The following is a 12872-nucleotide window of genomic DNA, read 5'->3' as shown; positions in this document are numbered from 1 at the left end:
CCAAGGTGCTGGGATTATAGGTGTGAGCCACTAAGCCCAGCCAAAAATCTTTCAGATTTAAAAAAATCGAATGTATTCTAATGATTCATTTAACGAGAGTGAATTTGCCATTAGACTATTATATAAAAAGTATACATACAAAATATTGGTGCAAAACACTCTTAACCTTTTCTCTGTATTCATATGTACTCCAAGCTTATCTTTTGTTGTTGTTGTTTTTTAAAGATGGGGTTTCACCATGATGGCCAGGCTGGTCTTGAACTCCTGACCTTAGGTGATCCACCCACCTCGGCCTCCCAAAGTGCTAGGATTACACGTGTGAGCCACGGCACCTGGCCACTCCAAGCTTATCTTGCATCAAGTACACGTGACGTGTTCTTGGGGAGGTGTTTGGTAGGGAGTTAACATGAAGTAAATAAAACCTGAGTACTCTAAAAATAGCAAATCTTTCTAACTTCAGATAACTATGCAAAGTCCATTTTTCTCACATCCTCAGTTTGGGTTGGAGGTTCCAAATTTAAAGTTTCTTTGAGTAAATGTGGATATTATATTTTTGTAATCCTGTGAATGGTAAACTATAGTTTGGACTTTGCACACATGACCATTCTCAATTTCTTCTCTACTGTATTGCTATTAAAACAACAAGGCAAATCTCAAGCCAAACAAACACCTGCCCCGCAAATGCTTAGGTACTACTAGCTCAAGATGGCCTCCTCTACATTCCTCTTTCTTTGAACAGTCCTGCCCTCTTTCAGAGTCAGACTCGTGTTGTTTCCATGATACCATCTAACTGTTTGAAGATGATTCTCTTTGATTTACTCAATTCTCCTTTTGATTCCTTTTCTTTGAGCTGTGATTCCACATTTTAACCTTGTTTGAGAATTGAGTGCTGTTGTGTATTCACCTTCGTTTCCCTTTGTCTTATCTCTCCAGATTATCCATCCCTTGAACACAGGGACTGTTTCTTGTATTATCTCTGTGCCTACACCACGCCAGGTAGATTTCTGAACAGCTGTTACATGTTAAGTCTACGTGGGAATTTTTTAAAAACGTATGTTTGATTTTGTGAGCTGCATAATAAAAATTTTCTATCAAAGGCCATGGTTTTCTCCATCTTTTCTCTTTTGAGGCGAACTTTAAGAATTCACAGGGCGGTGAATGCCATGAGCATTTGTACCTGGTGAAGTAAGTGGAGCATTTAGTTGTGCAGTTCAGCCAGCTGGTTACAGGGAAAGGTATTGAGATTCTTGGCTTGATGCACTTATAGTTATCAGGTTAGGCTGGATGTTGACAAGAATGTCTACAAAGAACAAATCCAGAATCTTACCTGCATAATGGGTTGGCATATATGGAGTCATAATAATTTTGTGCTGTTAGGCCAGGAGAGTTTTACGGTGTTTATTTTTTTTTTTTTCCTTCATCCTCACTCCCACTTCCCCCTTATTTTGGCACATTTTGAAAGAGGATGTAGGAATTATTTGGTAAGAAAGAATTGAAAGTGTGCTAATGAATACCCCAGATCTTGGAGTGGATTTGTCTGACTAGAGTGGAGAGAAGGAACCCCATGTTTACTGCAAATACTTTTTTTTTCTCTCCTGTGGCAACTCATTAATTTTTATTGACTGCTTGGGCATGGTAAAAGAAATATTTTAAGACTGGGTCTCTTTTAGTTATAGATTAAAAGGCAAAGCACAATAAAACATAGAAAGGAGTTCAGTGCTCACAGTGAGTACCTTCCTTCCATGGGCCTGTGCAGGTGGAGAGAGTGACACATGCCACAGTTCTCGGTGTGACTCAGGAGTGGGGAGTTACATGTGTTTCTCCTGATTGCCATCTAGCTTGGATGCTATGTGATGAGGGAGCTATTTTCTGATGAGGTGGGCTGTTAAAGCCCACTCTGTTTCTAAGCGCAGAGCAACATAGTTAAATATTTACACACAGCAGAACATTCTTGAGTTGGCATAATTTGGTGTGAGGACCTCCTTGTCTCCTTGGAGCTCTTCCTGCAACCCTGGCATTTTTTGTGTTCTTCTTGGCTGTCACTTGCCTTTGAGAGGCATATTTGAATCCATAGCTCTCACCTTGAGGGGACCTTTTGCTATCGTCTAAGTTTATTTTCAAAGACTCAACCGATAGAAGAAACAGGTGTAATTTTCCAGCCAAGCAGTTTACTCACTTCGCAGCTTATAGGAAATGAGATAGCTATAGCCCCCATATAGACCTTGTTTCAAAAAACTGTATCTAAGATTTTACTATAAATTGTTTGCCTTAGATTAGGTGGCATAACAGCATAAAACAAGGCAACTGGAAGGTTCAAATAAAATCAGACATTGGAGTTGTTATGTTCTTTTACATAAGCCCCATTTCTCTTCAGCTGAGGCACAGGCCTTTCAGAGAACACAGCAAGCCATCACAACATGGGAGGTGCTGTGCACCAGAGGCTTCTCTCACTGGGAAGTGAGATAAGGACCATTAGGTGACCCGAAGAGCAGTTAAAGTGCTCTGGGATACGATGCAAGACTGCAGATATTAATGAATCTTGCTGGAAATAAAACTGGAGCTTTTTTGCTTTGGTTGCTAATAAAATCTTTAAACAGTTGTCTTATGTCTTCTCTTACTATCATTTTTTCCAAGCATCTGCACTTATTTTCTGGGTTTGTGGGAATGGGTCAAAGGAATAAATGAAGCCCCCAGAATTTCTCAAACTGTCCTTTATTGCTTTCGCTAGTTCTTCATCCCTCCTCTCCCAGATGTATTAGTTTTTTTTTTTTTTTTTTTTTTTTTAAGTGTTATAAAGAGATAGCACAGTCCCTGAGGAGCTTCACCGTCATTGCCATCCTGACGTTGGTTTCTTGAGGTTGTTTCAGAATGGAAAATTGGTGTTGATTTTGGGGGTGAGAGGTGTGTGGCAGAAACATTTATGTAGCTCCAGTTATGAAGGAAGAAAGGCCTCAATTCCTGCTTTGGTTCATGTTAAATGATATCTCAGAATTAATGGAAATAACGGAGACCCTTTGGATGAGACGTTAATGAAGAAATGGTATAAAGAATTCATACCCCCAATCATAGGGCAGATGAGTAATATTGACACTGTAAATGAACATGTTTACTTCTTTTTTGTGTATGATAGGCTGTGGTGTCTAATTTCTGTATTAAAGTATTACAGGTGGGTCGTATGACAAGGGCTCTTCTTCCTAATAATGGTGAAATCAGAGCTTTTTAAAGTTGGACAGGACTAAAGAGATTGTCTCTGGTGGTAAACCTGAATCTCAGAGAGAGGAGATGACTCACAGCCTCCTGACTTCCCATGAGCATTCTTTCCACTCTAGTACAAGCGTGTCTCTGCAATTTTGTGACTCGATTCTACTTATGGACACCATAGAAAGTGTTGCTTCTGGGATAGAAAGACCTTTGCCATACTAATTCACCCGTAACTAGTTCCTGAATAAATAAGAGTTGCTGGCAATTATAGTTTCTGATGGGTGTTTAGTTTTATTGTCTTCTCTTTTAAAATAAAGTCTTTTTGTTTAATTTTAATTTTCTTTTTCAGTTCAAATCTGAACATCAATGATGTGCTAGGGAACTACTCATTGACTCTTGTTGATGCATTGGATACACTTGCAGTAAGTGTTCACCTTTTTTAAAAAAATTGAGATGTTTTGGAGTTGATTATCCCTAGTTCCCTCCAGCAATAGGAATTCCAAGGACCCTGATAAGTCAAAATGTATTGTCAGCTTTGATAACTGTTACTTACTTTAATGACCTTAATGGGGAGAACAGGAAAAGTGTTGAAGGTTAAATGACTGGAGATGTGATTCCATTAAAAAAAGGAGAAGAAATGTATGATTGATTTTAGGGAACCTGTTTTTTTTTCTTTTTTACCAGTTTGTGTCTTCCCTAAAAGAACCTATAGCGAATCTCATTAATATTGATAATTACTCTAGTTGCTATTACAGGAGTAAAAGAGAGAAGATCTTAGGGTCGGCAGGTACCCTAAAATACCATCTAGCTACTTGCTCTCCCAAGGGCAAGCTGGAGCCCTAGTGCCAGTCCTTATGTGGGGCTCTCTAAAAATCCTTCTCTTTTATTTGCTACTTCCTATTTTGTGGACACTCCATGCCTGAGCTGCCGAAATGGGTGCTGACATTATCTCCTCATCCTGTGGTTTTGCTCATTGAGTCTGGAGAACTGGAGACCCTTGAGCAGATACCCAGAAGCACCTTGAAGGGAGTGTGGCACTTGGTGCACAGTGCCATGTCTGTGTGCTTCATCTGCTTCACCTTTTGCCATAAAAGTTTCCAGGTGACTGTATTCCAGCATAGTGTTTTAAAATCTTCTTAGTAAAGGTGATTTTACATCCTCTTTGCCTTCCTTCATTGTCCAGCAAGCCTTTACCATGAGAAAATTCTCATTGCGGTCTAGCCCAAATCTTGTGCTTGGTAATTTAGTCTTGTTTCTTTTAACATGCTGTAGAAGAGTTTAAAGCTGTCTGTTAGGAGTTAGAATTAGGGCTGCATGTAGTGGCTTACGCCTGTAATCACAACACTTAGGGCAGTGGAGGCAGGAGGATCACCTGAGGTCAGGAGTTTTAGACCAGCCTGGCCAACGTGGTAAAACCTCTTTGCTACTAAAAATATAAAAATTAGCTGGGCATGGTGGCGGACACCTGTAATCCTAGCCACTGGAGAAGCTGACGCAGGAGAATCACTTGAACCCAGATGGCGGAGGTTACAGTGAGCTGAGATTGCACCACTGCACTCCAGCCTGGGAGACAGAGTGAGACTTCATCTCTCACACACATACACACAAAGGAATTGGGTAATGTGCTAGCCAGGTTTGCATTATGATTGTATAGTCTCTTGCTAGTAGTAGAATTACCACAATTTGGAAGGAGCTTGAGAGATCATTCTACATCATTTTATAAATAAGTAATAGAAATAGGACTAGGCCCGTGGTCTAATAGGAAATATGGGGTACTGATTTAGTATAATTTAAATTGCAAAGCATGTTTCCCAATGTCTCCTTCTGAAGTTATTGCTGTTGTGTTTCAGTCATTTACCATCAGTGATCAAAATGTGCCCAGACAAGTATGTTCGACCTTAGAACTAATTTGTTGATGATACCAGAGGCTGACTCAGCCTACAAGTGTTGCTTAAAGGAAACGTCCTAAGAGTTATGTATAGCTCATGATGAAAGCTTACTTCTTTTTTTTTTTTTGAGATGGAATCTCACTCTGTCGCGCCAGGCTGGGCTGCAGTGGCGTGATCTCAGCTCACTGCAACCTCCGCCTCCTGGGTTCAAGTGATTCTCCTGCCTCAGCCTCCTGAATAGCTGGCTTTTTTTTTTTTTTTTTTTTTTTTTTTGCCCTATTTTGTCTTTTTATCCCCCTACCATGCTTGCTATTCTGTTGTTTGCCATACTTTCCCTCACAGTTAATGGTGTCTGGTGCTTAGTAGCAGTGCAGTTGTTTGTTCAAAAAAATGAATTCGAAACAGATTCTAAAGGCATTTATTCCCTGAAAGAACAGTTATGTTTCCAAATGAACTTGAGAAATTCTGTATGTCTGGACCCACTATGAGAGAGCCATAGTGCCCATAAGCATTTTAAAGACTGAGAAATTTTACAGTCGAACAGACAAACCCGTTAAGCTCTCTGTCCCATTCAGCCTTTTTCAAACGTGAGTGAGTGATTTCAGAACATGGTTACTTGGGGTTCTGTAGCTATCTGACCATAATGGTAAACTACAATAAGTAGGAGTTGTTGACTTCCTTCACCATCCTCGCTTGAGTTGAGCTCATGTCAGCACCTGCAGCTTCACCAGATATTGTTGCTGGTAAACATCTGTAAGGAAACAGACCCATCTCTGTGGTTTTCATTGTAGAATATCCGGCCTTTAGTGCTACAGGGTTATTTTTCAGGTGTTACTTCTGTTGAGGTTTTCCTTTTCTTTTGCTAATATTTAAACAGGTTTTAACAGATGTGGTATGGAAACACTGTGAGTATAGCAGTCCCCTGACTATTGGATGCAACTTGCAGCATTATTGCATCATTTTCTAAAAAGAAAGAACTGAAACCTAGAAATGTCTGTACTTACTCTGTAGGTCACAGCAAAATAACGATGAGATGGAAAAAAGTGTAGTAGACCAATAAATATTAGGAAATAAGACATACTTGAAAATAGTAGTGTCTGATGAAGAAACACTAGTGTCTCAGTTAATTTAGAAAGTTTATTTTGCCAAGGTTAAAGACACACCCTTGACACAGCCTCAGGAGGTCCTGATGACATCGCCCAGGGTAGTTGGGCACAGCTTGGTTTTAAACATTTCAGGAGACATGAGACATCAATCAATATGTGTAAGATGTACATTGGTTTGGTCTAGAAAAATGGGACAACTTGAAGTGGTGGGAGTGGGGTGAGGGGGTACTTCCAGGTCATAAGTAGATAAAAGACAGATGATTACATTTCTTTTTTGTTGAGACAGAGTCTTGCTCTGTTGCCCAGGCTGGAGTGCAGTGGTGCAATCTCGGCTTACTGTAACCTCTGCCTTCCCATGGGCTCAAGCAGTTCTTGTGCCTCAGCCTCTGAAGTAGCTGGAATTACAAGTGTGTGCCACTATGCCTGGCTAATTTTTGTATTTTTAGTAGAGTTGGAGTTTCACCATGTTGGCTAGGCTTGTCTTAAACTCCTGGCCTCAAGTGATCTGATTGCCTCGGTCTCCCTAAGTACTGATCTTACAGAAGTCAGCCACCCTGCATAGCTGGTTGCATTTCTTTTGACTGTCTGATTAGCCTTCCACTGAATACACAATTTACCTGTGACAAAGCTAAAGGAATAGTCACTTATGCCCTTGTCTGGCTAAGTGAGTCTGCATTTTTACATAAATAATAGGGCAGAGGAAACAATTAGATACGCATTTTTCTCAGGTGAGCAGACTGAGTTCTGTCCCTTGTTGGCACCTGTGAAGATAATGATCAATTTACATTGCCAGGGTGAAATTTAGCAGAATTGTTTTGGGGTGAAGATCTTGAGGCCCACAGGACTGTCTTTGTAGATGAATTGTGAGGGACATACATAGCTTTTTTATCATTGTAGCTGTCTTATTTAGGAATAAAAGGGGAGGCAGGTTTATCTGTTACAGCTCCCAGCTTGACTTTTCTCTTTGGCTTAGTGATTTTGGGTTCCCAGAAATTTATTTTTCTTTAACAGTATGTTCTTATATTGACATTATGGTCCCAGGGTTGTCACAAAATTTTGAGTGGAATGAAATCAGTTCCATTCAGGTTAATCTATAAAGTTTGATGCCCAACTGTGCTTCACATAGGAGAGAGTAGCTTAGTGTGACATCATTATCTACGCATCCAAAATAGGAAGCATAATTCTAGATCAGTTTTTAAAAATTTTTTGTTTTAATATATTTTATTGCATTTTAGGTTTTGGGGTACATGTGAAGAAAATGCAAGCTTGTTGCATAGGTACATACATGGCAATGTGGTTTGCTGCCTTCCTCCCCATCACCTATATCTGGCATCTCCCCATGTTATTCTTCCCCAACTCCCCACCCTCCGCTGTCCCTCCCCTACTTCCTCCCCATAAACCCCAGTATGTGATGCTCCCCTCCCTGTGTCCTTGTGTTCTTGTTGTTCAACACCTGCCTATGAGTCAGAACATGCAGTGTTTGATTTTCTGTTCTTGTGTCAGTTTGCTGAGAATGATGGTTCCCAGGTTCATCCATGTCCCCACAAAGGACACGAACTCATCGTTTTTTAAATTATTTTAATTTTTTAATTTTTTAATTGCATTTTAGCTTTTGGGGTATATGTGAAGAACATGCAAGATTGTTGCATAGGTACACACATGGCAGTGTGATTTTCTGCCTTCCTCCCCATTACCTGTATCTAGCATTTCTCCCCATGCTGTCTCTCCCCAACTCCCCAACCCCTTCTGTCCATCCCCTTTTTCCTCCAGACAGACCCCAGTGTGTGATGCTCCCCTCCCTGTGTCCATGTGTTCTCATTGTTCAACACCCACTATGAGTGAGAACATGTAGTGTTTGATTTTCTGTTCTTGTGTCAGTCTGCTGAGAATGATGGTTTCCAGGTTCATCCATGTCCCTACAAAGGACACGAACGCATCGTTTTTTATGGCTGCATAGTATTCCATGGTATATATGTGCCACATTTTCCCTGTCCAGTCTGTCGTAGATGGGCATTTGGGTTGGTTCCAAGTCTTTGCTATTGTAAACAGTGCTGCAATGAACATTCGTTTGTGTGTGTCATTAATAGAACTAGATCAATTTTTAAAAAGGACATAGAGCTTATTATTTGTATGTTTTGTTCTTGTGCTCCAAAAGACATTAACTACTATTTCTCAAAATGTTTAGACATCTGGATAACAAGCGACAAGTTCAATTTTCCAGATGTTTTGGTCTCCTAAGAGCCAAGCACCCAAGTTGCTGATTTATTTGAGGAGCAGAGAGAAAGATGTATTTTTGTTTCTTCAGTTTTCTGATTTATTTGTATATCTGCCAGAAGTTTTAGAAACCACAATGCCTGGCGTGTTATATAAGATCATAGTGAATTTTGCTGGAGAGAGTCAGAAAGATGAGGAATGCCAATGATTTTACAAGGAATTATTTTCACAGTTTTGTCATTTGTCTTGAGTTGGAGGAAATGGGCCTTCCCTGTGCCACGAATATATTCTAAGAAATAACTGTGCTTTTCTACCTCATGTTTCTACTCCTGTGGTAGCAAAACCACATACAGACATTTAGATGAAGGGACTGGGCTGCTGTGATGATATAGCCTCAGTTTCATTTCAAGTTGCTGTAATGACCTGTGTTCCTCTTTTTAAAGATAATGGGAAATTCATCCGAGTTCCAGAAAGCAGTCAAGTTAGTGATCAACACAGTTTCATTTGACAAAGATTCTACCGTCCAAGTTTTTGAGGCCACGATAAGGTAAAATAATTAATATTCATAAAATGAGTTGAAGACTTCTTTTTATGTGTTTAAGGAGAAAAATTTCCATGAGGGTCTCCTAGCCCCAAGATCCAGGCAGGGAGTCCTTAAGGGCTTTATGGGTACAGTGTGCATTCTTGATATTCATATCATATTTATCAAAATTGGAACAATTGTTTCAAAGTAATCACATTCTGGACTGAAGGGAAAGACACATTTATATTTTGTTTTGTTTTTATAGATTAAACTTTTCTTCTTTTTTTTTTCTGAAATGGAGTCTCTGCCACCCAGGCTGGAGGGCAGTGGCACAATCTTGGCTCATTGCAATCTCCACCTCCCAGGTACAAGGGATTCTCATGCCTCAGCCTCCCTAGTAGCTGGAATTACAGGCACCTACCACCACACCTGGCTAATTCTTGTATTTTTAGTAGAGACAGGGTTTCACCATGTTGGCCAGCTGGTCTCAAACTCCTGATCGTAAGTGATCCGTCTGCCTCGGCCTCCCAAAATTCTGGGATTACAGGCGTGAGCCCCCATACCTTGGCACATTTGTTTTAATGGGGGTGTAAAATAGGTGTCTGTCTTGTACAGAATTTCATGGTTTCTCTTTATAGTCTGATCTCATTTATGTCTTTCATGATGTCCTCGGAAAACCCCTACCTATTTCTGAAGGAAATGAGAGTTCCCAATCTCACTACCCACGGAAAATCACTGCTTACCATTTTAGTATGTTATCCTTGTTAAATCTATCTCTTCTATTTCTCTCTCCCTCTCTCCCTCTTTCTCTCTCTTTGTTAAGTGCATTGGGATCATGCTCTATACATAGTATGTTGTATATTGATTTCTTTGCTTTAAGTTGTTGTGATTATTTTCCTGTTTAAATTTTTTAAAAATTGTATTACTGCATAACATTCCAGTTAACAGTTGTAATACTTATTTAAAATTAGAATTGTCAAAACCTTTGTTCTAACATATGTCACAGTCTACTTCAGATCATTAGAATGGGACTCTACAAGGGTCTACAAGGGTATACTCTATGGGTCTACAAGGATATAGGTGTAAGCTGTTAGCCTGCTCCCTCTCAGGAGGTCATTCTCTCCTCCTCCTCCTCACCTTGCTGCTTTACTAGATGTTAAGGTGTTAGGGAAGTTCAACAGTTGCTTGGCAGCCAAAACTACAAAAATTACTTAGTAATTGTTGTCTTGCCTTTCTCTGTTTTTTTTTTTTTTTAATTTAAATTAATTTTTTTATTTTTAGAGGAGGGTCTTACTCTGTTGCCCAGGCTGGAGTGCAGTGGTGCTATTACAATTCACTACAGCCTTGAACTCCTGGCTCAAACGATCCTCCCACCTCAGCCTCTGAAGTAGCTGGGACTAGAGGCAAATGCCACCATGCTCAGCTTCTGTTTTTTATGAGTGTTTTCCCCAAGTGAAATAAATCAAGAGTAATTTAGTAATACTAATAGGCAATATTGTGAGAACAATTAGTACACTCCCTCTTTTTTTCCTTTTTTTTCTTTTTTTTAAAGAGAGAGGGTCCTGCTCTGTTACCCAGGCTGAAGTGTAGTGGCATAATCATAGCAGCCTTCAACTTCTAGGCTCAAGAGATCCTTCCACCTCAGCCTCCCAAGTATCTGGGACTACTGGTGTGTGCCATCACACCTGGCTAATTCGATTTGTTTATTTATTTATTTATTTATTTTGAGATGGAGTTTTGCTGTTATTATTCAGGCTTGAGTGCACTGGCGTGATCTCAGCTCACCACAACCTCTGCCTCCCAGGTTCAAGCTATTCTTCTGCCTCAACCTCCCAAGTAGCTATAGGCATGCACCACCATGCCTGGCTAATTCTTTGTATTTTTAGTAGAGATGGGGTTTCTCCGTGTTGGTCAGGTTGATCTTAAACTCCCGACCTCAGGTGATCCACTCGCCTCAGCCTCCTAAAGTGCTGAGATTACAGGTGTGAGCCACCACACCTGGCCTTATTTTATTTTTATTTTTATTTTTAATAGAGACAGGGTGTTGCTTTGTTGCCCAAGCTGGTCTTGAGCTCCTGGCCTTAAGCGATCCATCTCCCTTGGCAAAGTGCTAGGACTATAGGCATGAGCCATTGCACCCAGCCAACTCCCTTTTCTTAATGCTCTAAGATTTAATTTACCAAAATTGTTAATATTTTAAACAGTATTGTTTTTGGTAGCCTCGGATAAATGATTCCCTTTCTTTTAGTAATATAGTTAACAAAAATCCGTCATGTTTTATTAGAGCTAGAAAGTAATTTAAGAGGCCATTAAGTCAGGTCTCTCTGACGTCAGGTGGTTCTGAGTCTATGTGGATATGAAGGTACTTCTGTCTTTGTGAATTGTATTATGAGCATTTATGAGCAACATGATTGTATTATGTTTTTGTTCTTCCTGTCATCAGGGTTCTGGGAAGCCTCCTTTCTGCTCACAGAATAATAACTGACTCCAAGCAGCCCTTTGGTGACATGACAATTAAGGATTATGATAATGAGTTGTTATACATGGCCCATGACCTGGCTGTGCGGCTCCTCCCTGCTTTTGAAAACACCAAGACAGGAATTCCATATCCTCGGGTGGGTAGACTGGTTTGACCCTTTGTGTTTGACAATTGACTGTCTTCCTGAATTAAAATTCTTTGTTTATTAATTTATTTGGGAGAAGGAGTGGGATGGAGATAGAGGAGAAAAGCAGTGTCTTTAGGAGAATTTGGCCTTAAATATGATGTAAATATTTTGAAATTAATTCAGCATTTACTGAGCATCCACTGTATAAAAGGCAAACAGTGATATATCTGACTTATTCCTTCCCCTTAAGGAATTGATGTTCGGTGAAGTTCAGTATTCTTAAGTTCATTTACATGTGTGATTTATATTCCCTGCTACAAAGTAGTGTGGGGAGTTTGTCTTCATCTCTGACTTGGGTCTGTTTCCCCAGAGATTCTCACATGGTATTGCGGGAGCTCAGTGAGTGTTCTTTTGAATGCTTCACATGGATCTTTCAAATAGAGCCTGCACAGACCAGCAGGTTAGCTGCTGATTTAAATGCCAGGATCTGGAATTAGATTTTATCTTTGTGACATCTGATTTGCCAGACCCAGAACTCTGAGAACTGAGTCAGCCTTTTAGGTAACTGGCTGAGAATTGCCAGAGCACAGAGCCTTCATGATGAAACTGGCTGTCATATTCTGGCAGTGCCTCCTTTCTCTTCCAATTGGAGGTTTGTTTAGGTGCTGAGCAGGAGTGAGTTCATAATGGCTCACTTAAAATTTAGAAGCAATTCTATAGTTTGCCTTGGTATCTAACCCGAAAGCCTGGTGTCTGTGTTACCATGAAGAAAACTTGCTGCAAAGAGACGTTTTAGTGAAGTGTTACAGCCTTTCCCTGAAGACTTGCTCCTATTAATAAAACAAGGCTCTGCTGTTCTTATTGTCTTGTTTGTGTCTTTTAAATTTAATTCCCACATTCACCTCATATGTATCTTGGAAGGCAGAGGGCTGACTCACTGGTAAGCTTGGTTTATTAGCTGAGTGTAGTCTTTGAGATCTGGCTTTTCAGCCCTGTGGGTTCCTTCCTTGAGTTTTGTCATAGTCTTTATCTCTTCCCATCCCCAGGTAAATCTAAAGACAGGAGTTCCTCCTGACAGCAATAATGAGACGTGCACAGCGGGAGCTGGTTCCCTCCTGGTGGAATTCGGGATTCTGAGCCGACTGCTGGGGGACTCCACATTTGAGTGGGTGGCCAGACGAGCAGTGAAAGCCCTTTGGAACCTCCGGAGCAATGATACAGGATTGCTGGGTGTGGCACCTTTGCTCGCCATTGGGACTGCACACCGCTTGGTCCCCTTTCCTTTTACTTTCTCTGGGCTCTGCCCCTTTTTCAGTCTTTAACTCAGTTCACT

At 40.4% G+C, this 12872-nt stretch overlaps 1 protein-coding gene across 2 annotated transcripts in view; it reads left to right on the top strand.

Annotated features, from left to right (window-relative positions):
- Window positions 1–12872, top strand: part of EDEM1 (ER degradation enhancing alpha-mannosidase like protein 1) — a 33200-nt gene that overhangs the window by 3563 nt on the left and 16765 nt on the right. For both annotated transcript variants that reach the window (XM_039478881.2, XM_003927168.4), the window contains exons 2-5: window positions 3551–3623; window positions 8854–8957; window positions 11377–11548; window positions 12586–12769. In XM_039478881.2, coding sequence (XP_039334815.1) covers window positions 3551–3623; window positions 8854–8957; window positions 11377–11548; window positions 12586–12769 — 533 coding nt within the window. The remainder of the gene's footprint in view (window positions 1–3550; window positions 3624–8853; window positions 8958–11376; window positions 11549–12585; window positions 12770–12872) is intronic.

This window comes from Saimiri boliviensis, chromosome 8 (genome assembly GCF_048565385.1).
Source record: "Saimiri boliviensis isolate mSaiBol1 chromosome 8, mSaiBol1.pri, whole genome shotgun sequence".
NCBI lineage: Eukaryota > Metazoa > Chordata > Mammalia > Primates > Cebidae > Saimiri > Saimiri boliviensis.
Note: the sequence above shows the minus strand (reverse complement) of the source record. Positions and strands in the feature narration are given on the sequence as shown.